This window comes from Caretta caretta, chromosome 14 (genome assembly GCF_965140235.1).
Source record: "Caretta caretta isolate rCarCar2 chromosome 14, rCarCar1.hap1, whole genome shotgun sequence".
In the NCBI taxonomy this organism is placed as follows: Eukaryota; Metazoa; Chordata; order Testudines; family Cheloniidae; genus Caretta; species Caretta caretta.
In genome coordinates, this window is record NC_134219.1 from 20,120,534 (window position 1) to 20,138,303 (window position 17,770).

The 17,770-nt window shown below is 43.9% G+C and overlaps 1 protein-coding gene across 6 annotated transcripts in view; it reads right to left on the reverse strand.

Moving 5' to 3' along the window:
- QTGAL (queuosine-tRNA galactosyltransferase) overlaps positions 1 to 17,770 on the reverse strand; it is a 304,777-nt gene that overhangs the window by 27,444 nt on the left and 259,563 nt on the right. For all 6 annotated transcript variants that reach the window (XR_012664925.1, XM_048817365.2, XM_048817362.2 and 3 more), the window contains one exon: positions 3,918 to 4,053. Coding sequence is in view for 5 of the 6 variants with exons in the window: in XM_048817365.2 (XP_048673322.2) it covers positions 3,918 to 4,053 (136 nt within the window). In the remaining variant the exon portion in view is untranslated. The remainder of the gene's footprint in view (positions 1 to 3,917; positions 4,054 to 17,770) is intronic.

The following is a 17,770-nucleotide window of genomic DNA, read 5'->3' on the forward strand; positions in this document are numbered from 1 at the left end:
TCAATTCATTAAAAAAATACTAGTTAAACAAGTGTTGTTCCTGCTAGGTTACTATCAGGCTAGCATAAACACTGAGCTCTGAATTCATGCCTGGACTCTTTGGAGACAAAATATTATTTCTTTTAATCACCATCACATTCTTAGGGAGGAGAGGAGGATATTAGCTAGGTGTCCTTTTTCTTTAGGACATTACCACAATGCCATTTCAGACTATTTTCAAAACACAATTGGATAACATTTTGCAAGTATCTCTGAACAAAGGAAGACTGATGCTTCCAGAAAATGCCAAGTTCCGTTTCTGAAGCAGCAGTGCTATTAAGTACACAATTAGTATACTTTTCAAATGCTTCATATACATCTAATAAATATAGGATATCCCACTCCTAAGTATACCAGACACATCCACTGCTTCAAAAGCTCAGGAGTGGCCACATTATGCTTTTCACTGGACAGCCCAAACTGATTAATCCCCATAATGAAAAGTCAGACATATTTAGATTTTTGCATTGCTCCAACCAGAATCTAATCTATAAATAAAATATTCACAAGTGCCTACATGACTAAGAAGTCTAAGTCCCATTTTCAAAATTGAATTATACACTACAGAGTCTAATTTTTAATGAGGCGATAATACTTTAATAGTAATAGGATACAGCAGTAATAAAGTTGAATATGGGTACAATTTGCAAAAGCATCTAAGTGACTTAGGCCCAAAGCATATATGTCTAAAAGTCATTAGCATACAGGTGATGTACCAGATTCTACACCTATTTATGCGAACACAACTTCATTGAAGAAAATGGTGTTGCACTGGTCTAGTACAACAGATTTTGTTGTTAATGTTCTATACTAAAGTAGGCTATTTTAAATAGGTGACACATTTTCATTTGGACCTTCACTTAGTATTATGATTCAGTACCTGACTATTTGGAGATTCAAGAACATGGAATACCACTTTCATGTCTATAATCTAAACCATACTAAATCTTTCGGATTACCGTGTAAAGATAATTTCCCTATATCACCCTGAAAAGATCATTTTATGATTTTAGGCTGTAAAAGGTGAAGCAAGAATTATTTACAACCTCTGAGCTTGTGGAATTTTGTTGTTTAAAGTCTTTGACAGATTTTTGAGGAAAAGTAAAGATCAGATACTTTGGGTACTTTTCTCTGTTGATTTAGACAGAATTTGATCTGCTTTGAGTCAGATATAGCAAACTATAGTAACTTGTCTTTTTAAAGGCAGGCAGCATGAACTCATGAATATTGCTTGGTATTCGGAGTCAGGAGACTTTGGCTTTGTTCCAAAGCTTTGCCATTGACTTGCTGTGTGATCCTGAGCAAGTCACTTTGACCCAAAGTTTGAAAAGCATCCACTGATTTTGGGTACCCAGTCTGAGACACCTAAGCATGTTTAAAAATCAAGCCCGAGAATCTACAACGGCAACTGAAACCAACTGAGATAGCTACAGATACTTTGTTTTAATTGCTAGTTGACACTCCCTCTTAAAAACTGCCATGACACGCCTATATTTTACCAGAATTTTTCTGCAGAACACCACTGAAATGAATCAGACAGTAGTGTGCATTTGGCATGTACACCTGCAACAGGCAAGTGTGTTTCCTACATGTAGCAGGTATAGCATTTAGTAACAAATGGGTTAATGGCTAAAGCCATGTTTCAGTACCCAGGGACAGCATACTGAAATATGCTTAATTACAACCTTGACAGAAGCAAAATAATATCATGGTCTGAAGCACTGCCAAAGCAAACATGATACAAAGGTCAGATGGAAAGAACATCAGGATTCCGGTTAATTAGAAGCACATCAACAGTGCTAGAGTATTGCTGAAGCAGGGCTGCTCCATACTGCACAAGGGATAAGTCTTAGCTTCTCAGCAGCAAAACAGCTCAAACAATACCATGAACATTTTCTTGCCCTTTTCATCTATTTTGTGATGGCATCCTCAAGTTATCACTGTTTCCTACAGCACAGGATATTAACTTCTATAGAAGTAGGTGTCACTTGCATCACAGAATTAGAGAATCATTCTATCTTAAATCCAGCTGCATATTAAATTGGTTATATGTACATATTTAACAAAGCTAAGGAGGAGATGGGTTGCAACACAGACACCACAGACTGTTTTCTGGTTTTCATTTCAGAAGTTCTTGCTTTTGTGTAGTGTCACCAAACACCCTCCCATCTCTTACCTATGAAATTATTTCCTAATTCATACAGGGCCATCAGCTGGAAAGTGTGGTGAACTTGAGAGAGTCAGGGGAATTCACACAGCACTTTGCAAAACACTGACGATATACAGAGTGCCTTTTTATAGAAACCTCACAGACTCATGCACACTGCATCGAGGAGCCAAGATGACTCAACACTTTGAAGCAAATTGTTCTGTCCTTTTTACTGAAGTAATTTTTCTTATGTGCCCAGCATTAAACTTCTCATTACTTGCAAGTTACTTTACCCACTGCCTCATTCACAGATAAAGAAGGATGGCACTGGAAGCACATTCAAGAGATCGGGGTTCAATACCTGCTACCACAGACTCCTTATGTGACTGTCTCCCATTTCCACCCAATGAATTAAACTGTGGGTGTACTCATTTGTTTTACTTTCTTACTGGATGTGTGTGGTCTGAGGACCACTGGATTAATCAGGTTCTCATGTTTTCATTCTCTTGTCTTCCTTCCATATTTTTCATTAAAATTGATGTTTCAAGACCATTTATAGGAAACAGACATATGACATTAACCCTGGAGCCTTTATCTCAAAAAGTTATAAGACAAGAAGAAAATGATATGAGAGCAAGGTATTTTAATTCCCATACAAATCTCTCCTGAGCAAAATTCTTTCATTGCCAATTCTAAGTAACTACCATGTTCGGAAAGAAATGCATTATAAATTAAATCCTATATTCATATAAAACATTTTCTCCTCTATGTTTAACAATCATGATTTCTACTGGGGGATATAAGGTGTCTATTCCACATAACACAAACCAGATTATTTAGCACGTCATGAGGCCCTTGTCCAGGATTCACCTCAGGACAGAGATGAATGTTATGCACATATGAAACATTTCAAGCCACGATATTTTAGTACTGTCCCACCCAGAAAGGCTTTTATCCTTTAGTTCACCTGGAACTGCTAGGTGGTGTGAAGCTTATACAGCAACAAGGCCATGAGCTGTGACATACGGTCTGATCATTTATTACATGCAGTCACCAACAGGCAAACACAATATAACAGTACATCAGTTGGAAGAGAGATGAATACCATGATTTAAAAAAAGATAGCAGCACAGCTAACACACAGACTGGGAAACTAAGTACATTTTTTAAAAATGCTAGGGGGACACATTATGCTACAACAGTGGTTCCCAAACTTTAACAGCCCGCGGACCCCTTTCATTACATTGTGAAATCTTGTGAACCCCCTCCTAAAAATGAATATTTCCAGGGATTTAAGTTTAAATTTCCTCCCATTCCGTGAGGCTCCTGCTGCTGGACCCCGTTGACCGCCCCGGTCAACTGAGCTCAGGCTGCAGGTCCCGCTGACCGCTGGGGCTTGGGCTGCCAGCCCCAACTACCTGGCGCCGCTCTCCCTGGGGCTCGGGCTGCCAGCCCCAACTGCCCTGCTCCGCTCTCCCTGGGGCTCGGGCTGTCTGCCCTGCAACTGGGTCCCACCTGCTGCCTCCAGTGCCCAGGGTCCTCTGGCTGCCATGAGTGAAATTTGTCTGGAGAACCTTCTGTAACGTTCGGAGAACCCCCAGGTGTTCGCGAACCCGTTTGTGAACCACTGTGCTACAACACCCTTAACTATCAAGGAGCTAGTAGGAAGGAGAGAAGAAACTGTGCTTTTTACAGCTTTTACCCACACTTGATTTTCTTGACATCTCACCTTTTTCTGATTAGCTGGTGATAAGCTTCTATAGAGCTTCCTGCCCTGTTTGCCAGCATTCCAAATGGTGAAAGATGTCCAGTGCTTGAGGGCTCTGTCTTCCAGAAACCTGACTCGGTGATTCCAGATGGTTCCCCTGGGGAATTGGAAAAGATGTGAGTCTGGCCCCTAAATGGATTAACAATGTAAGAAATAGCACTGTCAACACAGACTCACTCTTGATGCAAAAAGCACACTGAAAGATCACACTAGCAACAATTCCAGTGGAAATTAATTCTGTGGCTGGAAAAAAAAATCTCTTGTTTAAACGTTAAACTTGTTGTCTCTGCCTCTGGGGGTGGGAGACTATGTTCTATTTACAGTATTCAGTTCATATGCCATGCTCTTTCAATTCACACTGAAAGATTTTGAACACACTAGAGTCACAACCTACATGTCTTCTAAAGCCTAAAATATATTCATGAGATACACAGTAACTTCTCACTTAATGTTTTAGTTATGTTCTTGAAAAATGCGACTTTAAGAGAAACGATGTTAAGCGAATCAAATTTCCCATAACGATTAATGTAAATGGGGTGGAGGGGGAAATTTTTTTCATCAGACAGAAGACATTATATGCATATACAGTATAAATTTTAAACAATTTAAAACAAACAATGTAATACAGGTATAAGTTTTAAACAATTTTAAACAAATAATTTAATACTGTACTCAGCAATGATGATTGTGAAGCTTGGCTGAGGTGGTGGAGTCAGAGGTTGAAAGAGGGTGGATCATCCGGCTGCTCCTCTTGCTGTTCTTTCCAAAGTGCCAAGGGGTGCTCAACCCAAGCTCTGCTTCCACTCCACTCCTTCCCCCGAGGCCCCACCTCCACCCCCCGCCCCACCTCTTCCCACCCCTGCTCCACCCCCTTTCCCCGAGCACGCCATATCCTCAAAGGATGGGTATTTATGTTACTAGAGAGAGTGTGCATGTGCACACACGTGTATATACACCCACCCACACATTTTTATCTGGATGGTACACACATATAAAGTTGTTATTGACAGGTTTTGACTACCATGATCTCAAACTTCTGGAATAATGTCATTCTTACCCCCTTGTTCTTAGGCCTGTACAGCCTCCCTATTTGCTCCACACCCCAACCCTTTTTTGGCAATTTCCTTCAATAACTGAGGGTGGAACATGCAGTCTCTGCCCTGAAAGATATTGTTAATTGGTCTTCCAAAAATGGCTCCCACTTTTCCCAAGAAACTAACTCAGGGCCCAAACCTGTGAGGTTCTGAGCACCTTCAACTACACTTGAGAGAGCTCAGCGCCTCATGGCAATGGACAGTAAAATGCGACAGGTCTACAATGGTCCAAAGCTTTTTGAACTGGGTCTCAAAATATCCAGTAGTGGAGCCTACTGCCATTATATACTCATTCTACACAGCATGAATGTTACTGTTTTAGGATTCAGAGTAGCAGCTGTGTTAGTCTGTATCCGCAAAAAGAAAAGGAGGACTTGTGGCACCTTAGAAACTAATAAATTTATTTGAGCATAAGCTTTCATGAGCTACAGCTCACTTCATCGGATGCATGCCGTGGACTTTAGGATTTTAGGAGTAATAACAAGAGACTTTGACTTGAGGTAATTCTTTTATAAGATGATTTTTTTAAGATAGCTCACAAAGATGTTCGGATTTTTAAAAAAACATACTATTACAATTAGGAATACTTAAGTTTGAAAACCATACTGCTGAGCTGAATCCAGAGATGAAAGTGGGCCGGTGTTGCATACTGGTAAGAAATGGCCACTGGTACGGGCCTGTGCATAGCTGACGTTAAAGCCCCTTTTGCCCCCCAAGGGCCAGTGGGGTGGGGCCTGGTGATTTATAAGGGTCTGGGGTTCCCTGCTGCTGCTGCCAGGCAGGTGCCCTAGGCCCTTTAAATCGCTGCCGGAGCCCCAGGCAGCGCAGGCCGGGCAGTGCTGAAGGGCTGGCCGGGGGAGGCTGACCCGCCCCAACCCCACCCCTTATAGGGGCCCGGAGCCTGGCTCCTGTACCGGTAAGACTTTTAAGTTACTTTCACCCCTGGCTGAATCAAAATAATTGAAAAGACATCTGGATAGTGAAAAGCTATATTTAGAAAACTGAAATGTTGATAGTTCTCCTGAATATTACGGTATATAAAATTCCTTCTAAATAATAAACTCCTACATTTCCCTTGACTAGTTTCTAAAACCCTAAAGTGTTCTAATTGAAAACATGACTCAGATATCAAATGTTCTGCTTATATTTAGGTTTTCCACCTAACTATAATTTCTTTCCATGTTACTTAAATATAAAACCACTCCTTAGCCTTTACCATCACCTCGGTATTTTTTTTTTTTTTTTTTTTTACATATAAGAGCCTCAACGTTGCCTTTCAAGATGTTGTGCCTCTGAGCACCGCTAAAATATAGCAGAACTAGTTGCACCATATAAATACAGCATTTTTCCATGTACTAATTTCCCACAAGTTAACACCGTGGACATTTTCTAGGGCTTTTAATGGATTGATATTTTAGAGTTTTAGATATTTTAGCCTTAAGAAGTCCAAAAATATCTCAAAGTGCAGAACTGAGGGATAAAGGAGCTTTTAGTGCTTCTACTCTGCTCTTTATTTGAAAAGGTGGACTTAGCCCTGCCATTCCCAACAGTTACAATGTTATTCTTTAAATGCAAGTGAGTGAGGCTACAGGAAGGGAGGGGGGGGGTGAGAGAGAGAGATCAGGGCAGAGTTATTTTCTTCTTGAGCAGGATTTCTCTTTCTAAATGATACTCCCAACAGAACATGTTTGGTGTCATAAAATACAGCTCCCTGTTACTAGACTGTTTCAATGAGTGAGTTACAGTGGTATAGTATTAAATATCTTGAGAGTCACAGTAACTTCTTGCATTAAAATGGTTTCTTTAAAATTATCTACGATGAAGAGTTGAGCTATACCATAATCCTTTCTGAGTTTAGAGTGTGACTCACTTTCTCTTTTAAGTGCAATTTTGAACCACACCCAACTTTGCCAAAACCAAATTGACTGACCAAATTTCTCAGGCCTAAGGAGAGTGGGTTGTTGTTTGTTGAGGGAAGATGAATTTTGATGTTTACTGGACAAGGAATTTGTGACTTGTTCTTTTTGGCAGGGGAGACAATGAGGGACGGGACCAACATAGCTTAAAATGGTCTGGTCTAGAAACTGCAGATGTGATTTGTTCATTTATTCTCAATGAGATTCGTGCCCTGGAGGGTTTTTTTTTTTTTTTGGTAGGCTGGGTGATTAATTCTCAAATTGTTCATTTTAAGATTTTGTGCACATCTGGGAACTCTGAATTCTCTACAGACTCTGCCAGGCATATGCTTAACTTGAAGTGCTCTGATAAACCTGCAGGATCAGCCTGACAATGATTTGTTAAAATCTAAAGCCAAACCTGCCAGGTTGCAGGATGTGAAGTTCAGCTTGAAGCAAGCTTTGAGGAAAAAATGGTTACTTACCTTCTCATAACTGTTGTTTCTTGAGCTGTGTTGCATATGTCCATTACACTGTAGTTGTGTGCGCCTCTTGTGCACTAGTACCAGAGAGTTTCCCTTGCAATACTTGTAAGGGGGGGTCCTCCACACACCACCAAGCTCCTTGTGTCTCAAAGTGAGGGAAATAAAAGGTGGTGTTGCCCTGCTCTTCCTTCAGTTTCTTCACAGTGGGAACCAATGATAGCCTCTGTGATGTTCGGGAAGGAGAACGGGTGTGTAATGGACACATGCAACACATTTTGAAGAACAGCAATAGCAAGAAGGTAAGTAACCATTTTTTTCTTTGAGTGCTAGCATGTATCTATTACTCTGTAGGTGACTCCAGGCAGTGGGTCTTAGAATCACATCAGAAGAGGGACTGTAGGACTACCCTGCCAACATTGGCATCTTCCCTAGTTGCAGCAGACAATGTGCAATGTCTGGTGAATGCATGAATCGAAGGCCATGACACTGCTCTACAAATGTTCATAATTGGGATGTTTGCCACAAATGCTTCCAAGGTCAAATGTGCTCTGGCTGAGTGTGCCATAAACTTGCCAAAAGGCATTATTCCTTTGGCAGCATAACACACTGTAATGCAGCTGGTGATCCATTTTGAGAGTCCCCAAGTTGTGACTGGATGACCTCTCATGTTCTGCGTAAGAAACAAAGAGCTGGAAAGAAACCCCAAAAGGCTTTGTCCTATCTAGGTATCAAGCCCATGCTCAACGAATATGTGGAGTCTTCACTCTCCCTTGTACATATGTGGCATCAAGAAGAAAACTGGGAGGCAGATGGACTGATTCAGGCAGAAATCAGAGACCAAGAGAAATTTAGGATATGATCTAAGCTGAACCTTGTCCTTGAACAAAACTGTATCTAGTGGATGCATAGTCAATCTAAACCTTTCAGGAACCTGGCCATGATTGGGTGAGTGAAAACTTTTCTCCCCTCTATGCAAGGGTGCCGCCAGATGCAAAACCATAGTCCAGAATTCTCAATTAGACTGAGTCGGGAAGACACTAAGAGAGCCCATCCAGATGGCAAAATGTCTCCACTAGGGTCAGTAGCCTTTGTTGAAGGTTTTCTGCTATTAAGGAGAAAATTCTGGACTGCCACCAAGCAGCGTGCCTCTTTTGCATTCAGTCACTAATTAATCATACCATGAGGTGCAGCACCCAACCCTGATTCTGTATTTGGAGGTCTCTGGTTATTGGTAACAGCATTTTTCAGCAGACAGTTTGTGGACATCTGAATACCACATTTGTCTCAGTCAGGTGGGAGCTATAAGGATCATTCTGCCATGATCTTGCTTGAGCTTGATAATAACCCTGGGAATCAGGGGAACTGGTGGGTATGCACAGAGGAGGTCCTTGTTTCATGGAAACAGGAAAGTGTTTGATAAAGATCAGGGGCTGTGATGCTCTGGTACAGGACCGGGAATGCTTCCTGTTCTGCCAAGTGGCAGACACATGTATTTATGGATAATCTCCTATGCAGAATATCCAAACTAAGATATCCCTTTGAGGGACCAGTCATAGGCAGCGCGTGACTTTTACATTTGGGGAAGCTGGGTGCGAGCGCCGGAAGCTCCCTAGAAGTGGGAAGAGCTGCTGGTGCCTGGACTGGGGCTTTGCCCCTGCTTGGCTTCCTCAAGGAGAGGCCCAGCCCATGCTCCACTCTGGGGCCCCACTCCACCTCTTCCCCTGAGGCCTTCCTGTCTGCCGCTTACTCCTCTCCACCCCCTCCCCCTCCACTGTGCTTAGTACCCATTTGTGCAGGGTGATGGATTGCCCTGCATGTGGGAAATGGGATAACCTGTCCCAGAAAGGTGGGGAATGGGCAGTGAGATCCAAGTTGGGTAGCGAGCTATTCTTTCCATAAGAAGAAATCAGCTGCTTTGAGGCCTGGGGATGCCTTGAGACCAAGGAGGTACTGGCCTTCTCCTCTGTGACCTTTGCTTCCTAGTCAAATGGTAAGCCTTATGGAAGAGTTAGTATTGTTCTCTAGGCTGGTACTGAGGATAATATTTTGTCCTCTTCATCACTGTGGTGTAGAGGCTCAAGGACTTCAGAACCTCCTTAAAGCTAGGGGAAGATTCATCCATTCTGGCTGAAAGCAAGGCACATCCTTCAAAAGGGAGGTCCTTGGTAGCCTGTTATACCTCCACAGGAATCCCAGAGGCCTACAATCAGGAGGAACAGCTTTCACCATGGCCCTGGCCACAGAATCTGCTGGGTCCAGAGAAGCATGAAGAGCTGAATGAGAAACAACGTGTGCCTCAGCAACAAGGGACAGCTTGCTTGGAAACTGGGATACTGAATATCCACTGAATTACCATTGAAATAAAGTTTCCTACAAAAACGTCAATTTTTCTGACATCTTTGTCCAGGCTTTTTTCTTTCACGCAGACCACACCCAATGAGCCGAGGTGGGATGCTCAAACCCCTGGAATAGAACCTGGTATTTCCATTTCATTTGTTGGGCCATAGGTGGGATAGAGGCAGGGGTTTGCCAGATTGTTTTGGCTGGTTGTATAACTGCCTCAATTATAGGCAGGGCTATCTTTCCTGCCACTATGGGATTAAGATGTCTGTGAGCTTGTGGATATTCTCCTCCACTAGCTCTACTTGAATGCCCCCATCCTGGCATTCTCCTGAGGTGCTCCTGATGCATTTTAAAGACGTCCAGTAAGGGGGAGGATGTCTCTGGTATCAGAGTCTCATCAAGTGAGGAAGAGGTGGTATCGGGGTCTCATCAAGGGCTGAAGCGGAGGTAAAGCAGATAGCTCTCAAGGCTGGTCTTGCTGGACTAGGAGTGGTTGCTGCTGTAGAGTGGGCTGAGGTAAGTCAAATACCTAAAGGCTGATCAATATTGACTCTCACTGGACTGATAAGAGAGGGTTCCCTCTTGGGGGATCTGTTTGCATGAGGCATTGGTGAAGTAACCTGGATGCTGGTGGTATCCTCCAAGGCATCCAATAGATAGGGCCACCAAGGGGGCTGCTACGGTACTGGCCCCCAAGCACGTCTGGCCCAAAGTTCCCAATCTCTGGCCAAATCTTTCTTGAAGCCATGGAGAACGGTCCTGGGAGGGCACTGGAATCAATGGCTCAGGTCTCTCACACTGAGCCGTTACTGATGAGTGGGAAGCCAACAGTTGCACTGTACCATCAGTACTGCAACACTCTTCTGTAGAAGTGTCTTGGACCCGAGATTTTGAAGAACTGGATACCAACTTCTGCTTATGTTTCAGAGACCAAGATTATTCTGATATCTTGGGCCTTGGAGAAGATGGTGCTGGGGCCGGGGATCTCCTACGGCCCCTTTCTGCCGAAATGGCTGAGGAAGCATGCCAAGAGGGAGTCTTCAAAGAGCTTCCCTTAGATGATCAAGGGGCTCTGATGACAGTTTAAGGACAGTCTCCATCAAAATACATCAGAAGCTCCTCCCTCAGTTTTTTCATTTTGTTCATGAAGTCATGACAAATGGAGCACCTGTAACCTCTCCCAATCACTTGAGACAATGGCAGTGAGGGTCACTAACAGGCACATGTTTTCTACAGCCCATGCAAAGTTTAAAATCTCGGGACTTTGGCATAGGCTCTCTGCTTAACAGATGCAGTCTGGAGACCTGCTGGACTGGAAAGATCAAGTGGAGAGTAACGTTTTTCAAATCAAAACAAGAAAATAAAGAAATAAAAAGGGAACAAAGAAATGACTAACGATTTGAGTACCACTGGGAAGCACTAACCAGTTTTGTTCCCAGGAAACACCAACGTTCAGACCACAGACAGTAAGAAGGAACTGAGGGAGGAGCAGGCACAAGGAGCTCAGTTGTAGGGGGGACACCCGTAAGGGCACTGCTAGGGAAAACTCTCTGGCACTAGTGCACAAGATGCTCACGCACTTACAGTGTAATGGATATATGCATGCACTCGAAGACAAAACTCTGCTACAATTCCAGCATGCAGAAGAACAAGTTTAACTAATTAGCACAGTTAACCTATCTGATGTATATTATTGAGAATAAGTAGATTTAAATAGCAGGGATGCTGCTACTTGCTTTTGACACATGAATTAAAAACACTAATAATATTCACAGAAAAAAGTTAATTAAGTCAGAATTAAGGTTATATTTAAAAATCATTTATTTAAGAAAAGCCTGATTAGAAAATTGCAGTTATAAAAACAAAGAAAAGATTCAAAATCATGAAATTCTGAATCAATGCCAGCACTCTACATAGCCATCAACAACTCATTCACACCCAATCACACAATAACATAATACTGGACCACAGACTCACAGCTCAAATACTGTAAATACATAATTGCAAACTGCCTCCCACCTATTACATATGGGCCACCAACTCTAAGACAAATCCTCCCTCCTTCCAACTTCATCTGCTCATACATCCAAATACTGACAACCAAACATGCTTTTAACTCTTTATAGCCTTCCCTCAGCCCTTTCCTCCTCAACCTACACAATTATTTCCATGTCCATTTTCCCATTAAATTACAAAACCATATCCATTTACAACGCAACAAACCAGTGACACAAGAACGGTCAGTTTGCAGGTGCTCATGCACTTGACTACAACAACAAACCAAGTATGCAAAGCTTAGAACCTATGAGCAGCCCTGCAACAAAAAATAGTCTGCCATGACAAACAGTCACAAGTAACCCTATAACCACAAATCGGTATGTGTAACCCAACATTCATGATCAATCATACAATAACAAACCAGTGTGTGTGTGCACTCACACCAGAAAAAAGGAAACTGATCCAGAAAGTGACAATTTTGAAACTTCCTATGGATTATTTAAGAGTAACACCAAGAATTCAACTGTTTTCTCTCTCTTTTTTGTTTTTTTTTTTTTGTTGGTTTTTGGTTGGGGGGTTTTTTGTGTGTTTGTTTTTTCTGAAGGAAACATTTATAATAAATAACATTTCTAAAAGAAAAAGAGCAGTGGAAGAAATCATTGGAAAAACAATTCTTTCAAATAAAGTTGTAAGGCTGACGAAATGACTAAAAAATGTGCTCTAAAATAAAGTCAGCAAGCTAGCAGAAGTCTGTGTGCATTTCTGTGTCTGCACATTTGAAAAAAATTCCACAATGTAATTTATACAAATCAGACAATGTAAACAAATATTAGACTGATACTAAATGTTGAGTCCACATGGCTGTGGGACCATAACAAGGAAACATCTGTAAATGCTGAGGATTGGGTGGGATTATCAATTTCAGCAAGTTCAAAGGGTATTCTCAACAAGAGAAGGCAATCCAAGGCAGGCGTTTTGTTCTTGATCCCTTCATCCCGATTTGGCTGAATCACTTCTGCTTCATGCTTGCAACAATTTCTTTTATTTTTTTCATTTGTGCTCATTTCCTACTGTTTTCAATCATTTTACTTAGGTTTTTCAAATAACTATTCCCACTGTATAGTGTAATATTAAAATTGTATCATTTACAGTGGTTTAAAGAAAATGTATTGTAGCTGAAACATTGATTTAGGTTCAGGATTTTTTTAGTATTTAAACTAGGATTCCACTTCACATTTAAAAATAACTAGTCTACTAGGTACAATAAATTGATTTCTAGTGAATTTATGTCTCAAGTATAAAAGCAGTTGAAAACTGGCACATTAAAGCTTGCACTACTTTAATGCTACTCATACTATTGAAAAAAAAACACCCCATGTTTCCTAAGAGGCCTTATCCAAAGACCACTGAACACAACGGAAAGACTCCCACTGATTTCAGTGGGCTTTGGATCAGGTCTTAGGCTAACATTTTCTGGAGCACCGTAAGCATACAATGTCTGTACATGGTGTTGTGTTCATACACAGCAGCCCTGCCAGGAATTTTACAAGCATTAGCGATTCAGATTGGCTGCAACACCTGAACATGGTCTTTAGCTGAGGACTGACTGACCTGATATGGGATACAATGACTTTCTCCCCAGTGTGGATGGGGAGTTACAAGCACTGTAGTCTCAGCAGTTCAGCTGGTTCTCTTACCTCCATTCTACAGTGCAGCACACAGCATTTGGGAACTTACAATAGTTTCTGCTCCCAGTAGCAGTGCTTGGTACTCGGGGGTAGGTGCTTTAAGAGTCCCAGAATACAGTGTTACAAACATGCTCGTAAGGTGCACAGCATGTGGGTGTGCCAGAATAGTTCTGTCAGAAACACTGTTGCTGTGTGCAAGTGGTAAAGCACTGCATTTAACAGGCAAAACCACCATCCACTTTGTACAATTTGCAATGGCCCCCCTCTCAATTTTGAGATACACTTAGGAGTAAATTGGGCAAATTCTCTCAGGGCTCAAACCTGCATTTCTAACACTTAAAAAATCCCATTTATCTGAGAGTTTTGCCTGAGTTAGGACTGTATTTCTGCCAGGGAGAGACTAAGCCCTGGTCTACACTAGGACTTTAGGTCGAATTTAGCAGCGTTAAATCGATGTAAACCTGCACCCGTCCACACAATGAAGCCCTTTATTTCGACTTAAAGGGCTCTTAAAATCGATTGCCTTACTCCACCCCTGACAAATGGATTAGCGCTTAAATCGACGTTGCCGGCTCGAATTTGGGGTACTGTGGACACAATTCGACGGTATTGGCCTCCGGGAGCTATCCCAGAGTGCTCCATTATGACCGCTCTGGACAGCACTCTCAACTCAGATGCACTGGCCAGGTAGACAGGAAAAGAACCGCGAACTTTTGAATCTCATTTCCTGTTTGGCCAGCATGGCAAGCTGCAGGTGACCATGCACTCATCAGCACAGGTGACCATGATGGAGTCCCAGAATCGCAAAAGAGCTCCAGCATGGACCGAACGGGAGGTACGGGATCTGATCGCTGTTTGGGGAGAGGAATCCGTGCTATCAGAACTCCGTTCCAGTTTTCGAAATGCCAAAACCTTTGTCAAAATCTCCCAGGGCATGAAGGACAGAGGCCATAACAGGGACCCGAAGCAGTGCCGCGTGAAACTGAAGGAGCTGAGGCAAGCCTACCAGAAAACCAGAGAGGCGAACAGCCGCTCTGGGTCAGAGCCCCAAACATGCCGCTTCTATGATGAGCTGCATGCCATTTTAGGGGGTTCAGCCACCACTACCCCAGCCGTGTTGTTTGACTCCTTCAATGGAGATGGAGGCAATATGGAAGCAGGTTTTGGGGACGAAGAAGATGATGATGATGATGAGGTTGTAGATAGCTCACAGCAAGCAAGCGGAGAAACCGGTTTTCCCGACAGCCAGGAACTGTTTCTCACCCTAGACCTGGAGCCAGTACCCCCCGAACCCACCCAAGGCTGCCTCCTGGACCCAGCAGGCGGAGAAGGGACCTCTGGTGAGTGTACCTTTTAAAATACTATACATGGTTTAAAAGCAAGCATGTGAAAGGATTACTTTGCCCTGGCATTTGCGGTTCTCCTAGATGTAGTCCTAAAGCCTTTGCAAAAGGTTTCTGGGGAGGGCAGCCTTATTGCGTCCTTCATGGTAGGACACTTTACCACTCCAGGCCAGTAACACGTACTCGGGAATCATTGTAGAACAAAGCATTGCAGTGTATATTTGCTGGCATTCAAACAACATCCGTTCTTTATCTCTCTGTGTTATCCTCAGGAGAGTGAGATCTAATTCATGGTCACCTGGTTGAAATAGAGTGCTTTTCTTCAGGGGACACTCAGAGGAGCCCATTCCTGCTGGGCTGTTTGCCTGTGGCTAAACAGAAATGTTCCCCGCTGTTAGCCACAGGGAGGGGGGAAGGTTGAGGGGGTAGTCGCGCGGTGGGAGGAGGCAAAATGCGACCTTGTAACGAAAGCACATGTGCTATGTATGTAATGTTAACAGCAAGGTTTACCCTGAAAGAGTGTAGCCACTGTCTTATAAAATGTGTCTTTTTAAATACCGCTGTCCCTTTTTTTTTCTCCACCAGCTGCATGTGTTTCAATGATCACAGGATCTTCTCCTTCCCAGAGGCTAGTGAAGCTTAGAAAGAAAAAAAAACGCACTCGCGATGAAATGTTCTCCGAGCTCATGCTGTCCTCCCACACTGACAGAGCACAGATGAATGCGTGGAGGCAAATAATGTCAGAGTGCAGGAAAGCACAAAATGACCGGGAGGAGAGGTGGCGGGCTGAAGAGAGTAAGTGGCGGGCTGAAGACAGGGCTGAAGCTCAAATGTGGCGGCAGCGTGATGAGATGAGGCAGGATTCAATGCTGAGGCTGCTGCAGGACCAAACCAGTATGCTCCAGTGTATGGTTGAGCTGCAGCAAAGGCAGCTGGAGCACAGACTGCCACTGCAGCCCCTCTGTAACCAACCGCCCTCCTCCCCAAGTTCCATAGCCTCCACACCCAGACGCCCAAGAACGCGGTGGGGGGGGCCTCCGGCCAACCAGCCACTCCACCACAGAGGATTGCCCAAAAAAAAGAAGGCTGTCATTCAATAAATTTTAAAGTTGTAAACTTTTAAAGTGCTGTGCTTAAAGTGCTGTGTGACATTTTCCTTCCCTCCTCCACCACCCCTCCTGGGCTACCTTGGTAGTCATCCCCCTATTTGTGTGATGAATGAATAAAGAATGCATGAATGTGAAGCAACAATGACTTTATTGCCTCTGCAAGCGGTGATTGAAGGGAGGAGGGGCGGGTGGTTAGCTTACAGGGAAGTAGAGTGAACCAAGGGGCGGGGGGTTTCATCAAGGAGAAACAAACAGAACTTTCACACCGTAGCCTGGCCAGTCATGAAACTGGTTTTCAAAGCTTCTCTGATGCGTACCGCGCCCTCCTGTGCTCTTCTAACCGCCCTGGTGTCTGGCTGCGCGTAACCAGCAGCCAGGCGATTTGCCTCAACCTCCCACCCCGCCATAAACGTCTCCCCCTTACTCTCACAGATATTGTGGAGCACACAGCAAGCAGTAATAACAGTGGGAATATTGGTTTCGCTGAGGTCTAAGCAAGTCAGTAAACTGCACCAGCGCGCCTTTAAACGTCCAAATGCACATTCTACCACCATTCTGCACTTGCTCAGCCTGTAGTTGAACAGCTCCTGACTACTGTCCAGGCTGCCTGTGTACGGCTTCATGAGCCATGGCATTAAGGGGTAGGCTGGGTCCCCAAGGATACATATAGGCATTTCAACATCCCCAACAGTTATTTTCTGGTCTGGGAATAAAGTCCCTTCCTGCAGCTTTTGAAACAGACCAGAGTTCCTGAAGATGCGAGCATCATGCACCTTTCCCGGCCATCCCACGTTGATGTTGGTGAAACGTCCCTTGTGATCCACCAGAGCTTGCAGCACTATCGAAAAGTACCCCTTGCGGTTTATGTACTCGGCGGCTTGGTGCTCCGGTGCCAAGATAGGGATATGGGTTCCGTCTATGGCCCCACCACAATTAGGGAATCCCATTGCAGCAAAGCCATCCACTATGACCTGCACATTTCCCAGGGTCACTACCCTTGATATCAGCAGATCTTTGATTGCGTGGGCTACTTGCATCACAGCAGCCCCCACAGTAGATTTGCCCACTCCAAATTGATTCCCAACTGACCGGTAGCTGTCTGGCGTTGCAAGCTTCCACAGGGCTATCGCCACTCGCTTCTCAACTGTGAGGGCTGCTCTCATCTTGGTATTCATGCGCTTCAGGGCAGGGGAAAGCAAGTCACAAAGTTCCATGAAAGTGCCCTTACGCATGCGAAAGTTTCGCAGCCACTGGGAATCGTCCCAGACCTGCAACACTATGTGGTCCCACCAGTCTGTGCTTGTTTCCCGAGCCCAGAATCGGCGTTCCACAGCATGAACCTGCCCCATTAGCACCATGATGCATGCATTGGCAGGGCCCATGCTTTCAGAGAAATCTGTGTCCATGTCCTGATCACTCACGTGACTGCGCTGACGTCGCCTCCTCGCCCGGTATCGCTTTGCCAGGTTCTGGTGCTGCATATACTGCTGGATAATGCGTGTGGTGTTTAATGTGCTCCTAATTGCCAAAGTGAGCTGAGCGGCCTCCATGCTTGCCTTGGTATGGCGTCCGCACAGAAAAAAGGCGCGGAACGATTGTCTGCCGTTGCTCTGACGGAGGGAGGGGCGACTGACGACACGGCTTATAGGGTTGGCTTCAGGGAGCTAAAATCAACAAAGGGGGTGCCTGTACATCAAGGAGTATTTCAGGCAGGACTTCACGGAGGGTTCCAATAAGAAATGGTGCACCTAAGTTATCGTTCTTATTGGAACAAGGAGGTTAGCCTGGCCTCTGATTGATACATGGCTAGATTTACCTTGCTGCACCTTCTCTGTGAGTGACTGCAGTGTGACCTAGAG